Here is a 26,541-nt window from a genome sequence, read left to right on the forward strand (position 1 = left end):
GAGGGCCAGTTGGTCAGGATGACGTCTATGAGGGTGCCCTTGTTTACAGAGTTAGGGTTGTACCTGGTGGGTTCCTTGATGATTTGAGTGAGATTGAGGGCATCTAGCTTAGATTGTAGGACTGCCGGGGTGTTAAGCATGTCCCAGTTTAGGTCACCTAACAGAACAAACTCTGAAGCTAGATGGGGGGCGATCAATTCACAAATGGTGTCCAGGGCGCAGCTGGGAGCTGACGGTAACTCGCGGCTGTTGTAATGTTCTGGAACTCTTAGTAACTCGCGGCTGTTGTAACGTTCTGGAACTCTTAGTAACGTTCTGGAACTCTTAGTAACTCGCGGCTGTTGTAACGTTCTGGAACTCTTAGTAACGTTCTGGAACTCTTAGTAACTCGCGGCTGTTGTAACGTTCTGGAACTCTTAGTAACTCGCGGCTGTTGTAACGCTCTGGAACTCTTAGTAACTCGCGGCTGTTGTAATGTTCTGGAACTCTTAGTAACTCAAGGCTGTTGTAACGCTCTCTGGAACTCTGCGGTAATCTTCTGCGGCTGCTGTAATGTTCTGGAACTTTAGTAACCTTACCAGACATGTTTGTAGGTCTGAATTTGGCTGTGGAGGAATGTTTGGATGAAAACTTGGATTTTATCTACATTTATTCAACTCAAATTAAATTAACTACATTTTGCAGAAGTTCTCAGGAGCTCATGTCTCTCTAACTTCCTCTCTGTTCTTCTCACTTTCTCTCTCTCCTTCTCCATCAGTATCATCATGTCTGGTCTACAGTGCCTTGGTGAAGATAACATCTGGTTTGAGAAGCCCCGCTACGACGAGGCTGAGAGACGCTTCTACGAGGGAGCCAACGGCCCCTCCACACACTCACACCACCAGGTACTGACGTAACGGCATACACTCACACCACCAGGTACCCACGTAACGGCATACACTCACACCACCAGGTACCCACGTAACGGCATACACTCACACCACCAGGTACCCACGTAACGGCATACACTCACACCACCAGGTACCCACGTAACGGCATACACTCACACCACCAGGTACCCACGTAACGGCATACACTCACACCACCAGGTACTGACGTAACGGCATACACTCACACCACCAGGTACCCACGTAACGGCATACACTCACACCACCAGGTACCCACGTAACGGCACACACTCACACCACCAGGTACTGACGTAACGGCACACACTCACACCACCAGGTACCCACGTAACGGCATACACTCACACCACCAGGTACTGACATAACGACACACACACACACACTCTCTCTCCCCAGGTACCTGCTTTACTAAAGAACGTGGTGTGATGAGGTGCCATGAGGTTCTGATAGAGTATCAGTTGAGACGCCACTAAGTTGGGACCCTTTCAGACAGTCCTCTGAGTTCGTGTGTGTTAAGCCAAACACTAACCTTTTATTAGCTGGGCTGAAAACATCTGTCAGTCAGGTCTAGCCTCTCTGTCCTGTCCTCCATGTTTCAACTGGTGCTGCTGGGAAATGTTCAGTTAGGATGAAACTCTTAGTAACTCGCGGCTGTTGTAACGTTCTGGAACTCTTAGTAACGTTCTGGAACTCTTAGCAACGTTCTGGAACTCTTAGTAACGTTCTGGAACTCTTAGTAACGCTCTGGAACTCTTAGTAACTCAAGCGGTGTTGTAATGTTCTGGAACTCTTAGTAACTCACGGCTGCTGTAACGTTCTGGAACTCTTAGTAACTTCGCGGCTGTTGTAACGTTCTGGAACTCTTAGTAACGTTCTGGGAACTCTTAGTAACGTTCTGAACTCTTAGTAACGTTCTGGAACTCTTAGTAACGCTCTGGAACTCTTAGTAACGTTCTGGAACTCTTAGTAACGTTCTGGAACTCTTAGTAACTTCCAAGGGTGTTGTAAATGTTCTGGAACTCTTAGTAACTCACGGCTGTTGTAACGTTCTGGAACTCTTAGTAACTCGCGGCTGTTGTGACGCTCTGGAACTCTTAGTAACTCCTGGCTGTTGTAACATTCTGGAACTCTTAGTAACGTTCTGGAACTCTTAGTAACTCGCGGCTGTTGTAACGTTCTGGAACTCTTAGTAACTCGCGGCTGTTGTAACATTCTGGAACTCTTAGTAACTGTGGCTGTTGTAACGTTCTGGAACTCTTAGTAACTCGCGGCTGTTGTAACATTCTGGAACTCTTAGCAACTTCGCTGTTGTAACATTCTGGAACTCTTAGTAACTCGCGGCTGTTGTAACATTCTGGAACTCTTAGTAACTCGCGGCTGTTGTAACGTTCTGGAACTCTTAGTAACGCGCGGCTGTTGTAACATTCTTATATATATATATATATATATATATATATATATATATATATATATATATATGCCATTTATATATATATATATGCCATTTAGCAGACGCTTTTATCCAAAGCGACTTACAGTCATGTGTGCATACATTCTACGTATGGGTGGTCCCGGGGATCGAACCCACTACCCTGGCGTTACAAGCCATGCTCTACCAACTGAGCTACAGAAGGACCACATTCTGGAACTCTTAGTAATTCTGGAACTCTTAGTAACTCGGGGCTGTTGTAACATTCTGGAACTCTTAGTAACGTCCTGGAACTCTTTAGTAACGTTCTGGAACTCTTAGTAACGTTCTGGAACTCTCTGTAATCATGTCGTTGTAACGTTTGGAACTCTTAGTAACGTTCTGGAACTCTTAGTAACTCTCTGTAACTCGCGGCCGTTGTAACGTTCTGGAACTCTTAGTAACTCGCGGGTGTTGTAATGTTCTGGAACTCTTAGTAACTCACGGCTGTTGTAACGTTCTGGAACTCTTAGTAACTCGCGGCTGTTGTGACGTTCTGGAACTCTTAGTAACTCGCGGGTGTTGTAATGTTCTGGAACTCTTAGTAACTCACGGCTGTTGTAACGTTCTGGAACTCTTAGTAACTCGCGGCTGTTGTGACGTTCTGGAACTCTTAGTAACGTTCTGGAACTCTTAGTAACTCGCGGGTGTTGTAATGTTCTGGAACTCTTAGTAACTCACGGCTGTTGTAACGTTCTGGAACTCTTAGTAACTCGCGGCTGTTGTGACGTTCTGGAACTCTTAGTAACTCGCGGGTGTTGTAATGTTCTGGAACTCTTAGTAACTCACGGCTGTTGTAACGTTCTGGAACTCTTAGTAACTCGCGGCTGTTGTAACATTCTGGAACTCTTAGTTACTCGCGGCTGTTGTAACATTCTGGGAACTCTTAGTAACGTTCTGGAACTCTTAGTAACTCGCGGCTGTTGTAACGTTCTGGAACTCTTTAGTAACTCGGCTGTTGTAACGTTCTGGAACTCTTAACGTAGGGCTGTTGTAACATTCTGGAACTCTTAGTAACTCGCGGCTGTTGTAACGTTCTGGAACTCTTAGTAACGGCTGTTGTAACGTTCTGGAACTCTTAGTAACGCGCGGCTGTTGTAACGTTCTGGAACTCTTAGTAACTCGGCTGTTGTAACGTTCTGGAACTCTTAGTAACGTTCTGGAACTCTTAGTAACGTTCTGGAACTCTTAGTAACGCGCGGCTGTTGTAACGTTCTGGAACTCTTAGTAACGCGCGGCTGTTGTAACGTTCTGGAACTCTTAGTAACGTTCTGGAACTCTTAGTAACGTTCTGGAACTCTTAGTAACGCCGCGGCTGTTGTAACGCTCTGGAACTCTTAGTAACGCCGCGGCTGTTGTAACGTTCTGAACTCTTAGTAACGGCGGCTGTTGTAACGTTCTGGAACTCTTAGTAACGTTCTGGAACTCTTAGTAACGCTCTGGAACTCTTAGTAAATCAAGGCTGTTGTAACGTTCTGGAACTCTTAGTAACGGCGGCTGTTGTAACGTTCTGGAACTCTTAGTAACTCGCGGCTGTTGTAACGTTCTGGGAACTCTTGATAACGTTCTGGAACTCTTAGTAACGCTCTGGAACTCTTAGTAACGTTCTGGAACTCTTAGTAACGTTCTGGAACTCTTAGTAATTCTGGAACTCTTAGTAACGCCGCGGCTGTTGTAACGCTCTGGAACTCTTAGTAACGTTCTGGAACTCTTTAACGCTGGCTGTTGTAACGTTCTGGAACTCTTAGTAACTCGCGGCTGTTGTGACGTTTCTGGAACTCTTAGTAACTCGCGGCTGTTGTAACGTTCTGGAACTCTTAGTAACGTTCTGGAACTCTTAGTAACGTTCTGGAACTCTTAGTAACGTTCTGGAACTCTTAGTAACGTTCTGGAACTCTTAGTAACGCTTCTGGAACTCTTAGTAACTCAAGGGTGTTGTGGAACGTTCTGGAACTCTTAGTAACTTCGCGGCTGTTGTAACGTTCTGGAACTCTTTAACGCTTCTGGAACTCTTAGTAACGTTCTGGAACTCTTAGTAACGTTCTGGAACTCTTAGTAACTCGTGGTGTTGTAATGTTCTGGAACTCTTTAATGCGGCTGTTGTAACATTATGGAACTCTTAGCAACGCGGCTGCTTAACGTTCTGGAACTCTTAGTAACTCGCGGCTGTAACATTCTGGAACTCTTAGTAACTTGCGGCTGTTGTAACATTCTGGAACTCTTAGTAACTCGCGGCTGTTGTAACATTCTGGAACTCTTAGTAACTCGCGGCTGTTGTAACGTTCTGGAACTCTTAGTAACTCGCGGCTGTAACATTCTGGAACTCTTAGTAACTCGCGGCTGTTGTAACGTTCTGGAACTCTTAGTAACTTGCGGCTGTTGTAACGTTCTGGAACTCTTAGTAACTTCGCGGCTGTAACGTTCTGGAACTCTTAGTAACGCGGCTGTTGTAACGTTCTGGAACTCTTAGTAACGCTGCGGCTGTTGTAACGTTCTGGAACTCTTAGTAACGTTCTGGAACTCTTAGTAACTTCGCGGCTGTTGTAACGTTCTGGAACTCTTAGTAACGCGGCTGTTGTAACATTATGGAACTCTTAGTAACGCCGGCTGTTGTAACGTTCTGGAACTCTTAGTAACTCGCGGCTGTAACATTCTGGAACTCTTAGTAACTTGCGGCTGTTGTAACATTCTGGAACTCTTAGTAACTCGCGGCTGTTGTAACATTCTGGAACTCTTAGTAACTTCGCGGCTGTTGTAACGTTCTGGAACTCTTAGTAAATCGCGGCTGTAACATTCTGGAACTCTTAGTAACCTCCGGCTGTTTAACGTTCTGGAACTCTTAGTAACTCGCGGCTGTTGTAACGTTCTGGAACTCTTAGTAACTCGCGGCTGTAACGTTCTGGAACTCTTAGTAACGCGCGGCTGTTGTAACGTTCTGGAACTCTTAGTAACGCGCGGCTGTTGTAACGTTCTGGAACTCTTAGTAACGTTCTGGAACTCTTAGTAACGTTCTGGAACTCTTAGTAACGTTCTGGAACTCTTAGTAACGTTCTGGAACTCTTAGTAACTCGCGGCTGTTGTAACATTCTGGAACTCTTAGTTACCAGCGGGTGTTGTAACATTCTGGAACTCTTAGTTACTCGCGGGTGTTGTAACGTTCTGGAACTTTAGTAACGTTCTGGAACTCTTAGTAACTCGCGGCTGTGTAACATTCTGGAACTCTTAGTTACTTTCGCGGGTGTTGTAACGTTCTGGAACTCTTAGTAACTCGCGGCTGTTGTAACATTCTGGAACTCTTAGTAACTCGCGGCTGTTGTAACATTCTGGAACTCTTAGTTACTCGCGGCTGTTGTAACATTCTGGAACTCTTAGTAACTTGCGGCTGTTGTAACATTCTGGAACTCTTTGTAACGCGCGGCTGTTGTAACATTCTGGAACTCTTAGTAACGCGCGGCTGTTGTAACATTCTGGAACTCTTAGTAACGTTCTGGAACTCTTAGTAACTCGCGGCTGTTGTAACGTTCTGGAACTCTTTGTAACGCGCGGCTGTTGTAACATTCTGGAACTCTTAGTAACGTTCTGGAACTCTTAGTTACTCGCGGGTGTTGTAACGTTCTGGAACTCTTAGTTACTCGCGGCTGTTGTAACGTTCTGGAACTCTTAGTAACTCGCGGCTGTTGTAACGTTCTGGAACTCTTAGTAACTCGCGGCTGTTGTAACGTTCTGGAACTCTTAGTAACTCGCGGCTGTTGTAACGTTCTGGAACTCTTAGTAACTCGCGGCTGTTGTAACATTCTGGAACTCTTAGTAACTCGCGGCTATTGTAACATTCTGGAACTCTTAGTAACTCGCGGCTGTTGTAACGTTCTGGAACTCTTAGTAACTCGCGGCTGTTGTAACGTTCTGGAACTCTTAGTAACGTTCTGGAACTCTTAGTAACGTTCTGGAACTCTTAGTTACTCGCGGCTGTTGTAACGTTCTGGAACTCTTAGTAACTCGCGGCTGTTGTAACGTTCTGGAACTCTTAGTAACGTTCTGGAACTCTTAGTAACGTTCTGGAACTCTTAGTAACGTCCTGGAACTCTTAGTAACGTTCTGGAACTCTTAGTAACGTTCTGGAACTCTTAGTAACGTTCTGGAACTCTTAGTAACGTTCTGGAACTCTTAGTAACGTCCTGGAACTCTTAGTAACGTTCTGGAACTCTCTGTAACTCGCGGCCGTTGTAACGTTCTGGAACTCTTAGTAACGTTCTGGAACTCTCTGGAACTCGCGGCCGTTGTAACGTTCTGGAACTCTTAGTAACGTTCTGGAACTCTCTGTAACTCGCGGCCGTTGTAACGTTCTGGAACTCTTTGTAACTCGCGGCTGTTGTAACATTCTGGAACTCTTAGTAACGTTCTGGAACTCTTAGTAACGTTCTGGAACTCTCTGTAACTCGCGGCCGTTGTAACGTTCTGGAACTCTTAGTAACGTTCTGGAACTCTTAGTAACGTCCTGGAACTCTTAGTAACGTTCTGGAACTCTTAGTAACGTTCTGGAACTCTCTGTAACTCGCGGCCGTTGTAACATTCTGGAACTCTTAGTAACGTCCTGGAACTCTTAGTAACGTTCTGGAACTCTTTGTAACTCGCGGCTGTTGTAACGTTCTCAGAGGCAGTGGAGTTGAAATAATGTGGCTCTGGTTAACAATCTATTACTTACATCTTTCTCTGTTTTCAATGTCCCTTATTTCCCATAGTATTCCTGACGTCTGTTCCTGTAGTATTCCCGACTTCTCTTTCTGTAGTGTTCCTGACATCTATCTTGGTGGACCTGCAATCTTTCTCCTCCTCTCCTCCCTGTCCTCTCTTCTCTGTCTGTGTCCTCTCCTCCCTGTCTGTGTCCTGTCCTCTCCTCCCTGTCCTCTCCTCCCTGTCTGTGTCCTGTCCTCTCCTCCCTGTCCTCTCCTCCCTGTCTGTGTCCTGTCCTCTCCTCCCTGTCTGTGTCCTGTCCTCTCCTCCCTGTCCTCTCCTCCCTGTCCTCTCCTCCCTGTCCTCTCCTCCCTGTCCTCTCCTCCCTGTCTGTGTCCTGTCCTCTCCTCCCTGTCTGTTTCACTGTCCTCTCCTCCCTGTCTGTTTCACTGTCCTCTCCTCCCTGTCTGTTTCACTGTCCTCTCCTCCCTGTCTGTGTCCTCTCCTCCCTGTCTGTGTCCTGTCCTCTCCTGTCTGTCTGTTTCACTGTCCTCTCCTCCCTGTCTGTGTCCTGTCCTCTCCCTCCCTGTCTGTTTCACTGTCCTCTCCTCCCTGTCCTCTCCTCCCTGTCTGTGTCCTGTCCTCTCCTCCCTGTCCTCTCCTGTCTGTCTGTTTCACTGTCCTCTCTCCCCTGTCTGTGTCCTGTCCTCTCCTCCCTGTCTGTTTCACTGTCCTCTCCTGTCTGTCTGTGTCCTGTCCTCTCCTGTCTGTCTGTTTCACTGTCCTCTCCTCCCCTGTCTGTGTCCTGTCCTCTCCTCCCTGTCTGTGTCCTGTCCTCTCCTCCTGTCTGTGTCCTGTCCTCCTTCCTCCATGTTAACCAGGTAAAGTCAGCGCTCCAAGGTAGAGGACGATCTCGTCCCCAGAAGCGCCAGCACAGGAATGTAAGTCCTCGCCATAAGGGCCTTGTTCAGGGCTGAGAGGTGCATGGTCTGGACTGGACTGGCGTGTAACGACACACACAGATAGACCAACCCCCACCCCCCCACTCTCTAATTCTGTCCTCTCTGTCCTCTACCCCATGGATCATCCACTAGATTCAGCCGCAGACCAATTTCTTTCTTAACCGGATGATTGGGGGCCAGAAAATAATTACAAATCATTTGTAGACTCCAATTTGCTTGCAGGAGTCCCGAACAGATATAATGTTTCACTAAACCATAACCCTTTCTAACCGTTCTTCCATTTGTAGACGATCACATGTCTCTAACCACTAGACTACCTGCCACCTCTACACTCTAACCACTAGGCTACCCTGCCACCTCTACACTCTAACCACTAGACTACCTGCCACCTCTACACTCTAACCACTAGACTACCCTGCCGCCTCTACACTCTAACCACTAGGCTACCCTGCCACCTCTACACTCTAACCACTAGACTACCTGCCACCTCTACACTCTAACCACTAGACTACCCTGCCGCCTCTACACTCTAACCACTAGGCTACCCTGCCACCTCTACACTCTAACCACTAGGCTACCCTGCCACCTCTACACTCTAACCACTAGGCTACCCTGCCACCTCTACACTCTAACCACTAGGCTACCCTGCCGCCTCTACACTCTAACCACTAGGCTACCCTGCCACCTCTACACTCTAACCACTAGGCTACCCTACCACCTCTACACTCTAACCACTAGGCTACCCTGCCACCTCTACACTCTAACCACTAGGCTACCCTGGTTTGACTAAACCATAACCCTTTCTAACCGTTCTTCCATTTGTAGACGATCACATGTCTCTCTATTATTTCTTAAACTAACATTAACAACTTGGAGCTGAACTCCTGGTGTTTCTACAGTGTTCTCAGAATGCTTGGGAGGCCAAATTCAGACCACCAATTGGGGAACCCTGCTCCTGACAGTTAAATATCTGCTCCTGACAGTTAAATATCTGCTCCTGACAGTTAAATATCTGCTCCTGACAGTTAAATATCTGCTCCTGACAGTTAAATATCTGCTCCTGACAGTTAAATATCTGCTCCTGACAGTTAAATATCTGCTCCTGACAGTTAAATATCTGCTCTGTCAGAGAGCTGACCTGTTGACAGTTAAATATCTGCTCTGTCAGAGAGCTGACCTGTTGACAGTTAAATATCTCCTCAGTCAGAGAGCTGACCTGTTGACAGTTAAATATCTCCTCAGTCAGAGAGCTGACCTGTTGACAGTTAAATATCTGCTCTGTCAGAGAGCTGACCTGTTGACAGTTAAATATCTGCTCTGTCAGAGAGCTGACCTGTTGACAGTTAAATATCTGCTCTGTCAGAGAGCTGACCTGTTGACAGTTAAATATCTGCTCTGTTGACAGTTAAATATCTGCTCTGTGACAGAGAGCTCACCTGTTGACAGTTAAATATCTGCTCAGTCAGAGAGCTGACCTGTTGACAGTTAAATATCTGCTCTGTCAGAGAGCTGACCTGTTGACAGTTAAATATCTGCTCTGTCAGAGAGCTGACCTGTTGACAGTTAAATATCTGCTCTGTCAGAGAGCTGACCTGTTGACAGTTAAATATCTGCTCTGTCAGAGAGCTGACCTGTTGACAGTTAAATATCTGCTCAGTCAGAGAGCTGACCTGTTGACAGTTAAATATCTGCTCTGTCAGAGAGCTGACCTGTTGACAGTTAAATATCTGCTCTGTTGACAGTTAAATATCTGCTCTGTGACAGAGAGCTCACCTGTTGACAGTTAAATATCTGCTCTGTGACAGAGAGCTGACCTGTTGACAGTTAAATATCTGCTCTGTGACAGAGAGCTGACCTGTTGACAGTTAAATATCTGCTCAGTCAGAGAGCTGACCTGTTGACAGTTAAATATCTCCTCAGTCAGAGAGCTGACCTGTTGACAGTTAAATATCTGCTCTGTCAGAGAGCTGACCTGTTGACAGTTAAATATCTGCTCTGTCAGAGAGCTGACCTGTTGACAGTTAAATATCTGCTCTGTCAGAGAGCTCACCTGTTGACAGTTAAATATCTCCTCAGTCAGAGAGCTGACCTGTTGACAGTTAAATATCTGCTGTGTCAGAGAGCTGACCTGTTGACAGTTAAATATCTGCTCTGTCAGAGAGCTCACCTGTTGACAGTTAAATATCTCCTCTGTCAGAGAGCTGACCTGTTGACAGTTAAATATCTGCTCTGTCAGAGAGCTCACCTGTTGACAGTTAAATATCTGCTCTGTCAGAGAGCTGACCTGTTGACAGTTAAATATCTGCTCTGTCAGAGAGCTCACCTGTTGACAGTTAAATATCTGCTCTGTCAGAGAGCTGACCTGTTGACAGTTAAATATCTGCTCTGTTGACAGTTAAATATCTGCTCTGTCAGAGAGCTGACCTGTTGACAGTTAAATATCTGCTCTGTCAGAGAGCTGACCTGTTGACAGTTAAATATCTGCTCTGTCAGAGAGCTGACCTGTTGACAGTTAAATATCTGCTCTGTCAGAGAGCTCACCTGTTGACAGTTAAATATCTGCTCAGTCAGAGAGCTGACCTGTTGACAGTTAAATATCTGCTCTGTCAGAGAGCTGACCTGTTGACAGTTAAATATCTGCTCTGTGTCAGAGAGCTGACCTGTTGACAGTTAAATATCTGCTCTGTGACAGAGAGCTCACCTGTTGACAGTTAAATATCTGCTCTGTCAGAGAGCTGACCTGTTGACAGTTAAATATCTCCTCTGTGACAGAGAGCTCACCTGTTGACAGTTAAATATCTCCTCAGTCAGAGAGCTGACCTGTTGACAGTTAAATATCTCCTCTGTCTTCCTCTGACCACCGGGTGGGTGTCTAGTCTTCCTCTGACCACCGGGTGGGGTGTGCAGTCTTCCTCAGCCAGCGGGGACCAGGAGTTGGTGTCTCGTATGAAGAGTGTAGAGCTGGAGAACCAGGGACTGCAGAAAGGTACGTCTGTCTTTAATTTAATGATCATATTCTGATCTGTATTGACGTGGAAAATATCTTCATTGATCCAGTTCACAGACACACAGAGATGATTGACGATAATGTGTTTGTTTGTAGTGGTGGAGGATCTGAGAGCAGCCTTGTCCAAGCTGGAGAACAGAGTCCGGGTTCTGGAGAGGAGCCCGGCTGTTCCCTGTGCCAAGGTGGGTTTAGAGAAGTCTAATTTACACCGTCCGTTCAAGAGAAATGCTTCCATTTCGAACGTCCAACAGCTGCATTGGCTGTTGTGGATGCGGAACTCTGTGCGGAACTCTGTGCGGACTGAAGCGGACATTCGGTTGAGGATTGAAGGTGTACATTTGGATTTTTTCTGTACCAAGAATGGTGTGATCCATGAACGATATTTAGGCTTTATAACTACACTGAACAAACATACGTGTTGGTCTCATGTTTCATGAGCTGAAATAAAGATCCCAGAAATGTTCCGTACAGACAAAAAAAAAAATATTTCTCACAAATGTGTTTACATCCCTGTTAGTGAGCATTTCTCCTTCACCAAGGACCAGCCACAGCTGTGCCCCTACGCAGTCATGTGTTTTACATCCCTGTTAGTGAGCATTTCTCCTTCACCAAGGACCAGCCACAGCTGTGCCCCTACGCAGTCATGTGTTTACATCCCTGTTAGTGAGCATTTCTCCTTCACCAAGACAATCCATCCACCTGACAGGGCTGGCAGATCAAGAATCTGATTAAACAGCATGTTTAAAAGGGACCTTGTGCTGGGGACAATAAAAGGCCACTAAAATGTGCAGTTTTGTCACGCAACACAATGCCAGATGTCTCAAGTTTTGAGGAAGCGTGTAACTGGCATGCTGACTGCAGGAATGTCCACCAGAGCTGTTGCCAGAGAATTTAATGTTAATTTCTCTACCATATGCAGCAACATCGTTTCAGAGAATTTGTCAGAACGCCCAACCAGCCTCACAACCAGAGACCACATGTAACCACAACCACAGACCACGTAACCACAGACCACGTAACCACAACCACAGACCACATGTAACCACAACCACAGACCACGTAACCACAGACCACATGGAACCACAGACCACATGGAACCACAACCACGTAACCACAACCACAGACCACATGGAACCACAGACCACGTAACCACAACCACAGACCACATGTAACCACAGACCACGTAACCACAACCACAGACCACGTAACCACAGACCACATGGAACCACAACCACATGGAACCACAGACCACGTAACCACAACCACAAACCACATGGAACCACAGACCACGTAACCACAACCACAGACCACATGTAACCACAACCACGTAACCACAGACCACGTAACCACAACCACAGACCACGTAACCACAACCACGTAACCACAGACCACGTAACCACAACCACAGACCACATGTAACCACAACCACGTAACCACAGACCACGTAACCACAACCACAGACCACGTAACCACAGACCACATGTAACCACAACCACAGACCACGTAACCACAGACCACATGTAACCACGTAACCACAGACCACGTATAACCACAGACCACGTATAACCACAGAACACAGACCACATGTAACCACAGACCACGTAACCACAGACCACATGTAACCACAACCACGTAACCACAACCACGTAACCACAGACCACAGACCACGTAACCACAACCACATGTAACCACAGACCACGTAACCACGACCACGTAACCACATAACCACGTAACCACAGACCACGTAACCACAGACCACGTAACCACAGACCACATGTAACCACGTAACCACAGACCACGTAAGCACAGACCACATGTAACCACAGACCACATGTAACCACAGACCACGTAACCACAACCACAGACCACGTAACCACAACCACAGACCACATGTAACCACAACCACATGTAACCACATGTAACCACAGACCACATGTAACCACAGACCACATGTAACCACAACCACATGTAACCACAACCACAGACCACGTAACCACAGACCACGTAACCACATGTAACCACAGACCACGTAACCACATGTAACCACAGACCACATGTAACCACAGACCACATGTAACCACGACCACATGTAACCACAACCACAGACCACGTAACCACAACCACAGACCACGTAACCACAACCACAGACCACGTAACCACATGTAACCACAGACCACGTAACCACATGTAACCACAGACCACATGTAACCACAGACCACATGTAACCACAGACCACATGTAACCACAACCACATGTAACCACAACCACAGACCACGTAACCACAACCACAGACCACGTAACCACAACCACAGACCATGTAACCACAGACCACATGTAACCACAGACCACATGTAACCACAGACCACATGTAACCACGACCACATGTAACCACGACCACATGTAACCACAGACCACATGTAACCACAACCACAGACCACATGTAACCACAGACCACATGTAACCACAACCACGTAACCACAACCACGTAACCACAACCACAGACCACATGTAACCACAGACCACGTAACCACAACCACAGACCACGTAACCACAACCACAGACCACATGTAACCACAACCACAGACCACATGTAACCACAACCACAGACCACATGTAACCACAACCACATGTAACCACAACCACATGTAACCACAACCACAGACCAAATGTAACCACAACCACATGTAACCACAACCACATGTAACCACAACCACATGTAACCACAGACCACATGTAACCACAGACCACATGTAACCACAGACCACATGTAACCACAACCACATGTAACCACAACCACAGACCATGTAACCACGGACCACGTAACCACAACCACATGTAACCACAACCACAGACCACGTAACCACAACCACATGTAACCACAACCACAGGCCACATATAACCACAACCACAGACCACGTAACCACAGACCACATGTAACCACAACCACATGTAACCACAACCACAGACCATGTAACCACAGACCACGTAACCACAACCACATGTAACCACAACCACAGACCACGTAACCACAACCACATGTAACCACAACCACAGGCCACATATAACCACAACCACAGACCACGTAACCACAGACCACATGTAACCACAACCACAGACCACGTAACCAGACCACGTAACCACAACCACAGACCACGTAACCACAACCACAGACCACATGTAACCACAACCACAGACCACGTAACCACAACCACATGTAACCACAACCACATGTGACCACATGTAACCACAGACCACATGTAACCACAGACCACATGTAACCACAACCACAGACCATGTAACCACAACCACAGACCACGTAACCGCAACCACAGACCACATGTAACCGCAACCACGTAACCACAGACCACGTAACCACATGTAACCACAGACCACATGTAACCGCAACCACAGACCACATGTAACCACAGACCACATGTAACCACAGACCACATGTAACCACAGACCACATGTAACCACAACCACAGACCACACGTAACCACAGACCACACGTAACCACAGACCACATGTAACCACAGACCACATGTAACCACAACCACGTAACCACAGACCACGTAACCACAACCACAGACCACGTAACCACAGACCACATGTAACCACAACCACAGACCACATGTAGCCACAACGACAGACCACATGTAGCCACAACCACAGACCACGTAACCACAACCACAGACCACATGCAACCACAGACCACATGTAACCACAGACCACATGTAACCACAGACCACATGTAACCACAACCACATGTAACCACAACCACATGTAACCACAACCACATGTAACCACAGACCACGTAACCACAACCACATGTAACCACAGACCCACAACCACGTAACCACAACCACACACCACGTAACCACAGACCACGTAACCACAGACCACGTAACCACAACCACAGACCACGTAACCACAGACCACGTAACCACAGACCACGTAACCACAACCACGTAACCACAACCACAGACCACATGTAACCACAACCACAGACCACGTAACCACAACCACAGACCACGTAACCACAACCACAGACCACGTAACCACGCCAGGACCTCCACATCCGGCTTCTTCACCTGCGGGATCATCTGAGACCAGCCACCCAGACAGCTGATGAAACTGTGGGTTTGTCTGAGACCAGCCACCTGGACAGCTGATGAAACTGTGGGTTTGTCTGAGACCAGCCACCCAGACAGCTGATGAAACTGTGGGTTTGTCTGAGACCAGCCACCTGGACAGCTGATGAAACTGTGGGTTTGTCTGAGACCAGCCACCCAGACAGCTGATGAAACTGTGGGTTTGTCTGAGACCAGCCACCTGGACAGCTGATGAAACTGTGGGTTTGTCTGAGACCAGCCACCTGGACAGCTGATGAAACTGTGGGTTTGTCTGAGACCAGCCACCCAGACAGCTGATGAAACTGTGGGTTTGTCTGAGACCAGCCACCTGGACAGCTGATGAAACTGTGGGTTTGTCTGAGACCAGCCACCCAGACAGCTGATGAAACTGTGGGTTTGTCTGAGACCAGCCACCCAGACAGCTGATGAAACTGTGGGTTTGTCTGAGACCAGCCACCTGGACAGCTGATGAAACTGTGGGTTTGTCTGAGACCAGCCACCCAGACAGCTGATGAAACTGTGGGTTTGTCTGAGACCAGCCACCCAGACAGCTGATGAAACTGTGGGTTTGCACAACTGAAGAATTTCTGCACCAACTGTCAGAACCCGTCTCAGAGAAGCTCATCTGCGTGCTAGTCGTCCTCACCAGGGTATTGAACTGACTCCATTTGGGCGTCGTAACCGACTTCAGTGGATAAATGATCACCTTTGATGGCCACTGGCCCACTGGAGAAGTGTGCTCTTCAAGGATGAATCCCTGTTTGAACTGTACTGGGCAGACAGCGTGTATGGTGTCGTGCGGGCGAGGGGTTTAGTGATGTTAACGTTGTGAACAGAGTGCCCCATGGTGGTGGTGGGGTTATGGTATGGGCAGGCATAAGCTACGGACAACAAACACATTTCATCAATGGCAATTTGAACGCACAGAGATACTGTGACGAGATCCTGAGGCCCATCGCCGTGCCATTCATCCACCGCCACCACCTCATGTTTCAGCATGATAATGCAGGGCCCCATGTCACAAGGATCTGTACACAATTCCTGGAAGCTGAAAATGTCCCAGTTCTTCCATGGCCTGCATACTCACCAGACATGTCACCCATTGAGCATGTTTGGGATGCTCTGGATCGACATGTACGACAGCGTGTTCCAGTTCCCGCCAATATTCACCAACTTCCCACAGCCATTGAAGAGGAGTGGGACAACATTCCACAGGCCACAATCAACAGCCTGATCAACTCTATGTGAAGGAGATGTGTCGCGCTGCATCAGGAAAATGGTCACACCAGATACTGACTGGTTCTGATCCACACCAGATACTGACTGGTTCTGATCCAGACCAGATACTGACTGGTTCTGATCCAGACCAGATACTGACTGGTTCTGATCCAGACCAGATACTGACTGGTTCTGATCCACACCAGATACTGACTGGTTCTGATCCAGACCAGATACTGACTGGTTCTGATCCAGACCAGATACTGACTGGTTCTGATCCACACCAGATACTGACTGGTTCTGATCCAGACCAGATACTGACTGGTTCTGATCCAGACCAGATACTGACTGGTTCTGATCCAGACCAGATACTGACTGGTTCTGATCCAGACCAGATACTGACTGGTTCTGATCCAGACCAGATACTGACTGGTTCTGATCCACACCAGATACTGACTGGTTCTGATCCAGACCCTACCTCTTTATTAAGGTATCTGTGATCAACAGATGCAGATCTGTATTCCCAGTCATGTGAAATCCATAGATTAGGGCCTCATGAATTTATTTAAATTAACTGATTTCCTCATGAACTGCAACTGAGAAAAATCTTTGAAATTGTTCCATCGGTGTATGAACAATATTTTGTAGATGCTTATTTCTCCTGTCTCCTCCCAGGCGGTGACTGTTCAGTCTGTGAAGGTAGAGGAGGATGATGATGAGGAGATGGACCTCTTTGGGAGCGATGAGGAGGATGAAGAGGCAGAGAGGCTGAAGGAGGAGAGAATCGCTGCTTACGCTGCCAAGAAGTCTAAGAAACCAGCACTCATCGCCAAGTCCTCTATCCTGCTCGATGTCAAACCTGTACGTTGTCCCCTGTCTGTCCCCTGTCTGTCCTCTATCCTGCTCGATGTCAAACCTATACGTTGTCCCCTGTCTGTCCTCGATCTGTCCTCTATCCTGCTCGATGTCAAACCTGTACGTTGTCCCCTGTCTGTCCCCTGTCTGTCCTCTATCCTGCTCGATGTCAAACCTGTACGTTGTCCCCTGTCTGTCCTCTATCCTGCTCGATGTCAAACCTGTACGTTGTCCCGTCTGTCCTCTAACTAATGCTTTCTCCCCACCTCTCCCCTCCTCTCCCACCTCTCCCCTCCTCTCCTCTCCCACCTCTCCCTCCTCTCCCCACCTCTCCCCTCCCCACCTCTCCCCTCCTCTCCCTCCCCCTCCCCACCTCTCCCTTCCTCTCCCTCCCCCTCCCCACCTCTCCCCTCCTCTCCTCCCCCTCCCCACCTCTCCCCTCCTCTCCCTCCCCTCCCCACCTCTCCCCTCCTCTCCTCCCCCTCCCCACCTCTCCCCTGCCCTCCCCACCTCTCCCTCCTCTCCCTCGCCCTCCCCACCTCTCCCCTCCCCACCTCTCCCCTCCTCTCCCTCCCCACCTCTCCCTCCTCTCCCCTCCCCTCCTCTCCCCTCCCCACCTCTCCCCTCCTCTCCCTCCCCCTCCCCACCTCTCCCTCCCCACCTCTCCCCTCCTCTCCTCCTCTCCTCTCCCACCTCTCCTCTCCCTCCTCTCCTCCCTCCTCTCCCACCTCTCCCCTCCCCACCTCTCCCCTCCCCACCCCCTCCCCACCTCTCCACCTCTCCTCTCCACCTCTCCTCCCCACCTCTCCTCTCCCACCTCTCCTCTCCCACCTCTCCTCTCCCACCTCTCCTCTCCCACCTCTCCTCTCCCACCTCTCCTCTCCCCACCTCCTCTCCCACCTCTCCTCTCCCACCTCTCCTCTCCCACCTCTCCCTCCTCTCCTCTCCCACCTCTCCTCTCCTCTCTCTCCACCTCTCCCTCCTCTCCTCTCCCTCCTCTCCACCTCTCCCTCCTCTCCCCTCCCCACCTCTCCCTCCTCTCCCACCTCTCCCTCCCAACCTCTCCCCTCCCCACCCCTCCCTCCTCCTCCCTCCTCTCCCACCTCTCCTCTCCCACCTCTCCTCTCCCACCTCTCCTCTCCCTCCTCTCCCACCTCTCTCTCCCACCTCTCCCTCTCCCTCCTCTCCCACCTCTCCTCTCCCCATCTCTCCTCCTCACCTCACCTCTCCCTCCTCTCCTCTCCCCACCTCTCCTCCTCTCCCACCTCCCCTCCCCACCTCTCCCACCTTTCCCACCTCTCCCCTCCCCACCTCTCCCTCCTCTCCCTCCTCTCCCACCCTCCCCCCCACCTCTCCCACCTTTCCCACTCCCCCTCCCCACCTCTCCCTCCTCTCTCCCCACCTCTCCTCTCCCTCCTCTCCCCTCCTCTCCCTCCTCTCCCACCTCTCCTCTCCCACCTCTCCTCTCCCTCCTCTCCCACCTCTCCTCTCCCTCCTCTCCCACCTCTCCCACCTCTCCTCTCCCACCTCTCCTCTCTCCCTCCTCTCCCCTCTCCTCTCTCCCTCCTCTCCCACCTTTCCCACCTCTCCCTCCTCTCTCTTTCTCAGTGGGATGACGAGACAGACATGGCTAAGTTGGAGGAGTGTGTGAGGTCTGTTGTAGCTGACGGTCTGCTGTGGGGTCAGTCCAAGCTGGTTCCCGTGGGTTACGGCATAAAGAAGCTTCAGATCGGGTGTGTTGTCGAGGACGACAAGGTGGGGACAGACCTGCTAGAGGAAGAGATCACCAAGTTTGAGGACTATGTGAGTATCACACGCTGTAGATAACACAACTACTACTAGTGTATTATAGTGGTCTGAGGACACATTACCCTAATCTGAGATACTACTACTAGTGTATTATAGTGGTCTGAGGACACGTTACCCTGATCTGAGATACTACTACTAGTGTATTATAGTGGTCTGAGGTTACCCTGATCTGAGATACTACTACTAGTGTATTATAGTGGTCTGAGGACACATTACCCTGATCTGAGATACTACTACTAGTGTATTATAGTGGTCTGAGGGCACATTACCCTGATCTGAGCTCTTCTATTTCAGGTCCAGAGTGTCGACGTGGCTGCCTTCAACAAGATCTAAGCCTCTCCTTCCTCTCCCTCCCTACCTCTTCTCCCTTCTTCCCTCCCTACCTCTTCTTCCCTCCCTCCCTCTTCTTCCCTCCCTCCCTCTTCTTCCCTCCCTCCCTCCCTCTTCTTCCCTCCCTCCCTCCCTCCCTCCTTCCCTCCCTCCCTCCCTCCTTCCCTTCCTTCCCTCCCTCCCTTCCTTCCTTCCTTCCCTCCCTCCCTTCCTTCCTCCCTCCCTTCCTTCCCTTCCTTCCCTCCCTCCCTTCCTTCCTCCCTCCCTCCCTCCCTCCCTCCTTCCCTCCCTCCTTTTCCTCCCTCCTTTCCCTCCCTCCCTTCCTTCCCTCCCCTCCTTCCTTCCCTTTCTTCCTCCCTCCCTCCCTCCCTCCCTCCTCCCTCCCTTCCCTCCCCTTCCTTCCCTTCCTTCCCTCCCTCCCTCCCTCCCTCCCTCCCTCCTTCCTTCCCCTCCCTCCCTCCTCCCTCCCTCCTTCCCTCCCTCCCTCCCTTCCCTCCCTCCCTTCCTTCCCTCCCTCCCTTCCTTCCCCTCCTTCCTTCCCTCCCTCCCCTCCCTCCCTCCTTCCCTTCCTCCCCTCCCTCCCTCCTTCCCTTCCTCCCCTCCCTCCCTCCTTCCCTTCCTCTCTCCCTCCTTCCTTCCTCTCTCCTCCTTCCCTTCCTTCCCTCCAGTCATCCAAAGAGTTACTGCTGCTCTCTGCTTCCAGTTACTAATAAAACACAGCTTTAAGCACAAACACCTGTCTGTTTCTGTCTGAATGAGGGCAAACATGACTATATATAGGTCTGGTAATACAGGACTAGTAAAGGCCCAGTGAGGGGAAGCACCCCTCCACACAGCACCTGAGCCCAGTCAGGGGTACGGCTGGGGGTCCCCCTGTGTCCTCACTTCCCTCTACCCCTCACACACATTGGCTGTGTTCCCGTTCAGAACCAGCAGCCTCATTTAGAAACGTTGCACCTAAAACATGCGTCAGTTTTCACACAAAGTTGCAATCATAAAAACGGAACTTGACATGAGAATGTGCCGATCTTTCCCGCCAACCTTAGAGCACGCAGACTCCCTGCCAGAACGCAAACGTAGTTTAGTCCTGTGGAATATATATAGAAACGTAGTTTAGTAGTAGTAGTCCTGTGGAATATATATAAACGTAGTTTAGTAGTAGTCCTGTGGAATATATATATATAAATGTAGTTTAGTAGTACCAGTCCTGTGGAATATATATATAAACGTAGTTTAGTAGTAGTCCTGTGGAATATATATATATAAATGTAGTTTAGTAGTACCAGTCCTGTGGAATATATATATAAACGTAGTTTAGTAGTAGTCCTGTGGAATATATATATAAACGTAGTTTAGTAGTAGTAGTCCTGTGGAATATATATATATAAATGTAGTTTAGTAGTACCAGTCCTGTGGAATATATATATAAACGTAGTTTAGTAGTAGTCCTGTGGAATATATATAAATGTAGTTTAGTAGTACCAGTCCTGTGGAATATATATATAAACGTAGTTTAGTAGTAGTCCTGTGGAATATATATATAAACGTAGTTTAGTAGTAGTCCTGTGGAATATATATAAACGTAGTTTAGTAGTAGTAGTCCTGTGGAATATATATATAAACGTAGTTTAGTAGTAGTCCTGTGGAATATATATATAAACGTAGTTTAGTAGTAGTAGTCCTGTGGAATATATATATATAAACGTAGTTTAGTAGTAGTCCTGTGGAATATATATATAAACGTAGTTTAGTAGTAGTCCTGTGGAATATATATAAACGTAGTTTAGTAGTAGTAGTCCTGTGGAATATATATATATAAACGTAGTTTAGTAGTAGTCCTGTGGAATATATATATAAACGTAGTTTAGTAGTAGTCCTGTGGAATATATATATAAACGTAGTTTAGTAGTAGTCCTGTGGAATATATATAAACGTAGTTTAGTAGTAGTCCTGTGGAATATATATATAAACGTAGTTTAGTAGTAGTCCTGTGGAATATATATGCTGAAACTTATTCAGAACAATAACAGGTTGCTCAATAGAAAAACAAGATCAAATCGTTTGTTGTTTAAAAGAGCAAAAAGTATTTTCACTTTGCATTTGAAAATAATTAGAAATAAGCATATTTCCAATTTATTTAATTTACAAGATCATTGCAAAATCAATTCCTTACCTTTTCTGACTCGCATAATATACAACAAGACCTACAACAAGTTCGGATAGGCTAAAATTCATCCCATCCCTATTTAATTATACACATTTCACAGTAGTAAATAAGCTATTTCAAGCAGTTTGTTGCTCTCCGCGATTTAACCCAACGCGCAGTTTAGTGGTGGAACAGACGGTTTTCTAGGCTACTTCTGAACACTGAAATTTCGTTTAGAATTTTTTTTTTTTTAAAACACCACATTGCTGAATACATTTCTCATTCCTTTTCCGGCCATGAGTTCATATTCCCTAAATAGCCATACAACAAATGATCGTGTGTATCCCATTTAATTGGGCCTATCACATGCTGAACAAAATGTGTTGGTAGCATGTTTCATGAGCTGAAATGAAAAATTAAATTAAATGGAAAACCCCCAGAAATGAGCATTTCTCCTGGGCCAAGATAATCCATCCACCTGACAGGTGTGGCATATCAAGAAGCTGATTAAACATCATGAGCATTACACAGGTGCACCTTGTGCTGGGGACAAAAGGCCACTTTAAAATGAGGTTTGTCACACAACAAAATGTCTCAATTGGCAAGAGAATTTGCCAGAGAATGTAATGTTAATTTCTCTACCCTAGCTTCCTCCAATGTCGTTTTAGAGAATTTGAATCCAACCGGCCTCACAAACGCAGACCACGTGTAAGCAGACCTCCATATGCCTCTTCACCTGCTGGGAGGGGGAAGGGGTGCTGAGTATTTATGTCTGTAATAAAGCCCTTTCGTGGGGAATAACTCATTCTGATTGGCTGGGCCCCAGTGGGTGGAGCCAGGCCCAGTTTCCCTCCCCAGTCATGTGAAATCCATAAATGAAGGCCTAATGAATTTATTTTGATTGAATTTATTATGAATTGTAACTCAGTAAAATCTTTGAAGATGTTGCGTTTATACTTTAGTTCAGTATAATTTCAGGCGTTTGCTCCATACAGAGGACAGGGTGGTTCATAACATACAGTACAAGTTAACAGGTGAGCAGACAGTTGATATTTTGAAGTGTTTAGGCTCCACTGTAAGTAGGACCTACTTAGTAGTACATCATTTCCCCGAGTAGATCGTGTTTCAGAATTCATGGGCATTGCAGCATATTTATGTTCGGGGAAAGAGTGAATGCAAAACATTATTATATATTAACATTAGGAGCTGTCGAAATGGACACAATTGTTACCAGGAGGGAGAATGGGGAGGGTCATGCTTTACAATTTCAATCAGGAGGGTTTAGTTTGGGGTCTTTTTTATTCCAGGGAGGGTTTAGTTTGGGGTCTTTTTTATTCCAGGGAGGGTTTAGTTTGGGGTCTTTTTTATTCCAGGGGAGGGTTTAGTTTGGGGTCTTTTTATTCCAGGGGAGGGTTTAGTTTGGGGTCTTTTTTATTCCAGGGGAGGGCTTAGTTTGGGGTCTTTTTTATTCCAGGGAGGGTTTAGTTTGGGGTCTTTTTATTCCAGGGGAGGGTTTAGTTTGGGGTCTTTTTTATTCCATGGGAGGGTTTAGTTTGGGGTCTTTTTTATTCCAGGGGGAGGGTTTAGTTTGGGGTCTTTTTTATTCCAGGGGAGGGTCATGTAATTTGTAATTGATTCAAAGTCCTATTGCTCGGGGTTTGAGAATTAGTTGCTTATTTTATTATTTTGTGTGTGCCCGATGAGGCCCTTCATCCCTGATTGTCTGCTAGGCAGCAATATCAAGTGGTTCTCGTGTGGTCTCAATCAAATTACACAGCCCATACTCCAGACCAGTGGTTCCCCCCATATGTACAGTACCAGTCAAGTTTGGATACGCCTGCACATTTAAGTCATGTGTGTGTCTGGTCATGTGTGTGTGTCTGGTCATGTGTGTGTCTGGTCATGTGTGTGTGTCTGGTCATGTGTGTGTGTCTGATCATGTGTGTGTCTGATCATGTGTGTGTCTGGTCATGTGTGTGTCTGGTCATGTGTGTGTCTGGTCATGTGTGTGTCTGGTCATGTGTGTGTATCTGGTCATGTGTGTGTATCTGGTCATGTGTGTGTGTATCTGGTCATGTGTGTGTGTCTGGTCATGTGTGTGTGTCTGGTCACCAGTGTGAGGGCCTTCCTGACCCAGTGGGACCCATGGCCTGTAGGAGGGGGTGTGTCCCACTGTTCCCACGGAGCCATCTGAGCCCCAACCCAACTGGGTGGAATCATTACGGAAAGTGTTTGACAACCAAACCAAATGAGGATGGACCTACCTGGATTTGTTCAATAGAAACTTGAGCAATGCTTTCTGTTGCAAAAACGGGCTGATTACAATCCAGGTTGCAGTACCACAGCCTGGACGGCCTGGTGGTGTGGTGGTGATGGTCATTGTCCTGCTGACGGCAAAGTGCTTGTCGAGGTTAACAACCAGGAAGAGGAAGCAGGACTGACCGTGAGAGCAGAGCCACAACATGAATCTCCTTAACTTTCAATTTCAGAAAATGGGTGTATAAAAAGTGTATACCAGTATTTCCTAAACACCTGAGGATTCCCAGCCATTTCACTTGTTCTATTCCACCACCAGCACACCTGGGTCTGCTTCAGTAGAGTAAACGGAGTGGAAACAGCAACAGTCTCTGAGAATAAGGGAACTAAACGATCAAACATTTGAGGGACCGAATTTGGGTTGTGAAACATTTTGCTACGGACTAATGACCCCAGCTGTGTTAAGGAAATCAAGACTGTGAAAAGCTGAACTGTGCCCGAGTAAAACATTTTGCACAATGACTCAACCCACAAGGCCTAAAAACTATCCCCCACAAGGCCTAAAAACCATCCCCCCACAAGGCCTAAAACCATCCCCCCACAAGGCCTAAACTATCCCCACAAGGCCTAAACCATCCCCCACAAGGCCTAAAACTATCCCCCCACAAGGCCTAAAAACCATCCCCCACAAGGCCTAAAAAACCATCCCCCACAAGGCCTAAAACCTAATCCCCCACAAGGCCTAAAAACCATCCCCCACAAGGCCTAAAACGATCCCCCACAAGGCCTAAAAAAAGGTTATCCTACAAGGCCTAAAAACCATCTCACAAGGCCTAAAAACCATCCCCCAAAGCCTAAAACTACATCCCACAAGGCCTTCATACACGAGTTGTCATGCAGTCAAAATGCCTAAAACCATCCCCCCACAAGGCCTAAAACCATCCCCCCCACAAGGCCTAAAAACCATCCCCGAACAAGGCCTAAAATGTCCCCCCCAAAGTGGAACCAAAAGTTCTTCATACACATTATCATTGTGTTTACTTGTAGCTACCTATACAAATAGCTAGCTAGAACAAAGTGTTAATAAGATAAATTCATTTAAAAAGATTAAAAGCAATACAAATAGTTAAGATAAATTCATTTAAAAAGAGTAGCAAATAAGTTCTCCAGTAGCCACATTTATCAATAGGTGTTTCCATATTACCTTTGTTTCCACATCACACGCCTCTTCCTCTCACACGCTTCCTCTCCTTCACACGCTTCCCTCTCACACGCCTCCTCCTTCACACGCCTCTCTTCCTCTCACACGCCTCTTCCTCTCACACGCCTCCTTCCTCCTCTCACACGCCTCTCTCCTCTCACACGCCTTTCCTCCTCCTCTCACATGCTTCCTCTCTTCACTTCAAGTGACTCGTCGGCAGTACTCTCTCAACACATCCCCCTCCATCCCACCAGTCAGTCGCCAGCAACAGCACATCCTCCATCCCACCAGTCGCCAGCAACAGCACATCCCTCCATCCCACCAGTCGCTCAGCAACAGCACATCCCTCCATCCCACCAGTCCTAGCAACAGCACATCCTCCATCCCACCAGTCGCTCAGCAACAGCACATCCTCCATCCCACCAGTCGCTCAGCAACAGCACATCCCCTCCATCCCACCAGTCGCTCAGCAACAGCACATCCTCCATCCCACCAGTCGCCAGCAACAGCACATCCTCCATCCCACCAGTCGCCAGCAACAGCACATCCCTCCATCCCACCAGTCGCTCAGCAACAGCACATCCCCTCCATCCCACCAGTCGCTCAGCAACAGCACATCCCCTCCATCCCACCAGTCGCTCAGCAACAGCACATCCTCCATCCCACCAGTCGCTCAGCAACAGCACATCCTCCATCCCACCAGTCGCCTTCAGCAACAGCACATCCTCCATCCCACCAGTCGCTCAGCAACAGCACATCCCTCCATCCCACCAGTCGCTCAGCAACAGCACACATCCCCTCCATCCCACCAGTCGCTCAGCAACAGCACATCCCTCCATCCCACCAGTTGCTCAGCAACAGCACATCCCTCCATCCCACCAGTTGCTCAGCAACAGCACATCCCCTCCATCCCACCAGTCGCTCAGCAACAGCACATCCTCCATCCCACCAGTTGCTCAGCAACAGCACATCCCTCCATCCCACCAGTCGCTCAGCAACAGCACATCCCTCCATCCCACCAGTTGCTCAGCAACAGCACATCCCCTCCATCCCACCAGTCGCTCAGCAACAGCACATCCTCCATCCCACCAGTTGCTCAGCAACAGCACATCCCTCCATCCCACCAGTCGCTCAGCATCAGCACATCCCCCTCCATCCCACCAGTCGCTCAGTGCAATTTAGAAGTAGCCCAAAAACCTGCAACCAATATATTTTGTTTTCAAAGTAGCCTAATTTACAGGAACACTGCAAACATAGGAAACCCTGGTTGTGTGCCTTTTTCAGTGTCAGAGTTGTAGCAGGGAGTGTAATACCATACCAACCACACTACACCACACCAACCACACCACACCAACCACACTACACCAACCACACTACACCAACCACACCACACTATACCAACCACACCAACACAACCACACCACACCAACCACACTACACCACCCACACCACACCAACCACACTACACCAACCACACTACACTACACCAACCACACCAACACACCACACCAACACAACCACACCACACCAACACAACCACACCACCACACCACACCAACCACACCAACACAACCAGCCCA

The 26,541-nt window shown here is 48.0% G+C and overlaps 1 protein-coding gene and 1 long non-coding RNA gene across 12 annotated transcripts; one reads left to right on the top strand and one right to left on the bottom strand.

Annotated features, from left to right (window-relative positions):
* Positions 1-758: 758 nt before the first annotated feature.
* Positions 759-19,525, top strand: LOC127920588 (elongation factor 1-delta-like). 2 transcript variants are annotated; one of them, XR_008106670.1, is made up of 7 exons: positions 759-884; positions 10,914-10,992; positions 11,110-11,195; positions 17,040-17,225; positions 18,828-19,022; positions 19,323-19,418; positions 19,459-19,525. XR_008106670.1 is itself a non-coding variant. In XM_052504632.1 (6 exons), exons 1-6 carry the CDS (start codon positions 765-767, stop codon positions 19,359-19,361), a joined length of 705 nt encoding a protein of 234 aa, XP_052360592.1. In that variant the 5' UTR covers positions 759-764; the 3' UTR covers positions 19,362-19,430. The 2 variants fall into 2 exon arrangements, 1 of the variants encoding a protein (XP_052360592.1); XM_052504632.1 differs by lacking the exon at positions 19,459-19,525 and having other exon boundaries at positions 19,323-19,430.
* Positions 9,221-10,874, bottom strand: LOC127920589 (uncharacterized). Of its 10 annotated transcripts, none has more exons than XR_008106678.1 (6): positions 10,788-10,874; positions 10,291-10,547; positions 10,057-10,134; positions 9,940-10,001; positions 9,443-9,715; positions 9,221-9,378 (listed from the first exon to the last, which is right to left on the bottom strand). It is a non-coding gene; the product is annotated as an uncharacterized LOC127920589 (long non-coding RNA). The 10 variants fall into 10 exon arrangements; XR_008106679.1 differs by having other exon boundaries at positions 9,443-9,598; positions 9,677-9,939; positions 9,979-10,134; XR_008106675.1 differs by having other exon boundaries at positions 9,443-9,637; positions 9,677-9,939; positions 9,979-10,134.
* Positions 19,526-26,541: the final 7,016 nt, after the last annotated feature.

This window comes from Oncorhynchus keta, unplaced genomic scaffold (genome assembly GCF_023373465.1).
Source record: "Oncorhynchus keta strain PuntledgeMale-10-30-2019 unplaced genomic scaffold, Oket_V2 Un_contig_19963_pilon_pilon, whole genome shotgun sequence".
NCBI lineage: Eukaryota > Metazoa > Chordata > Actinopteri > Salmoniformes > Salmonidae > Oncorhynchus > Oncorhynchus keta.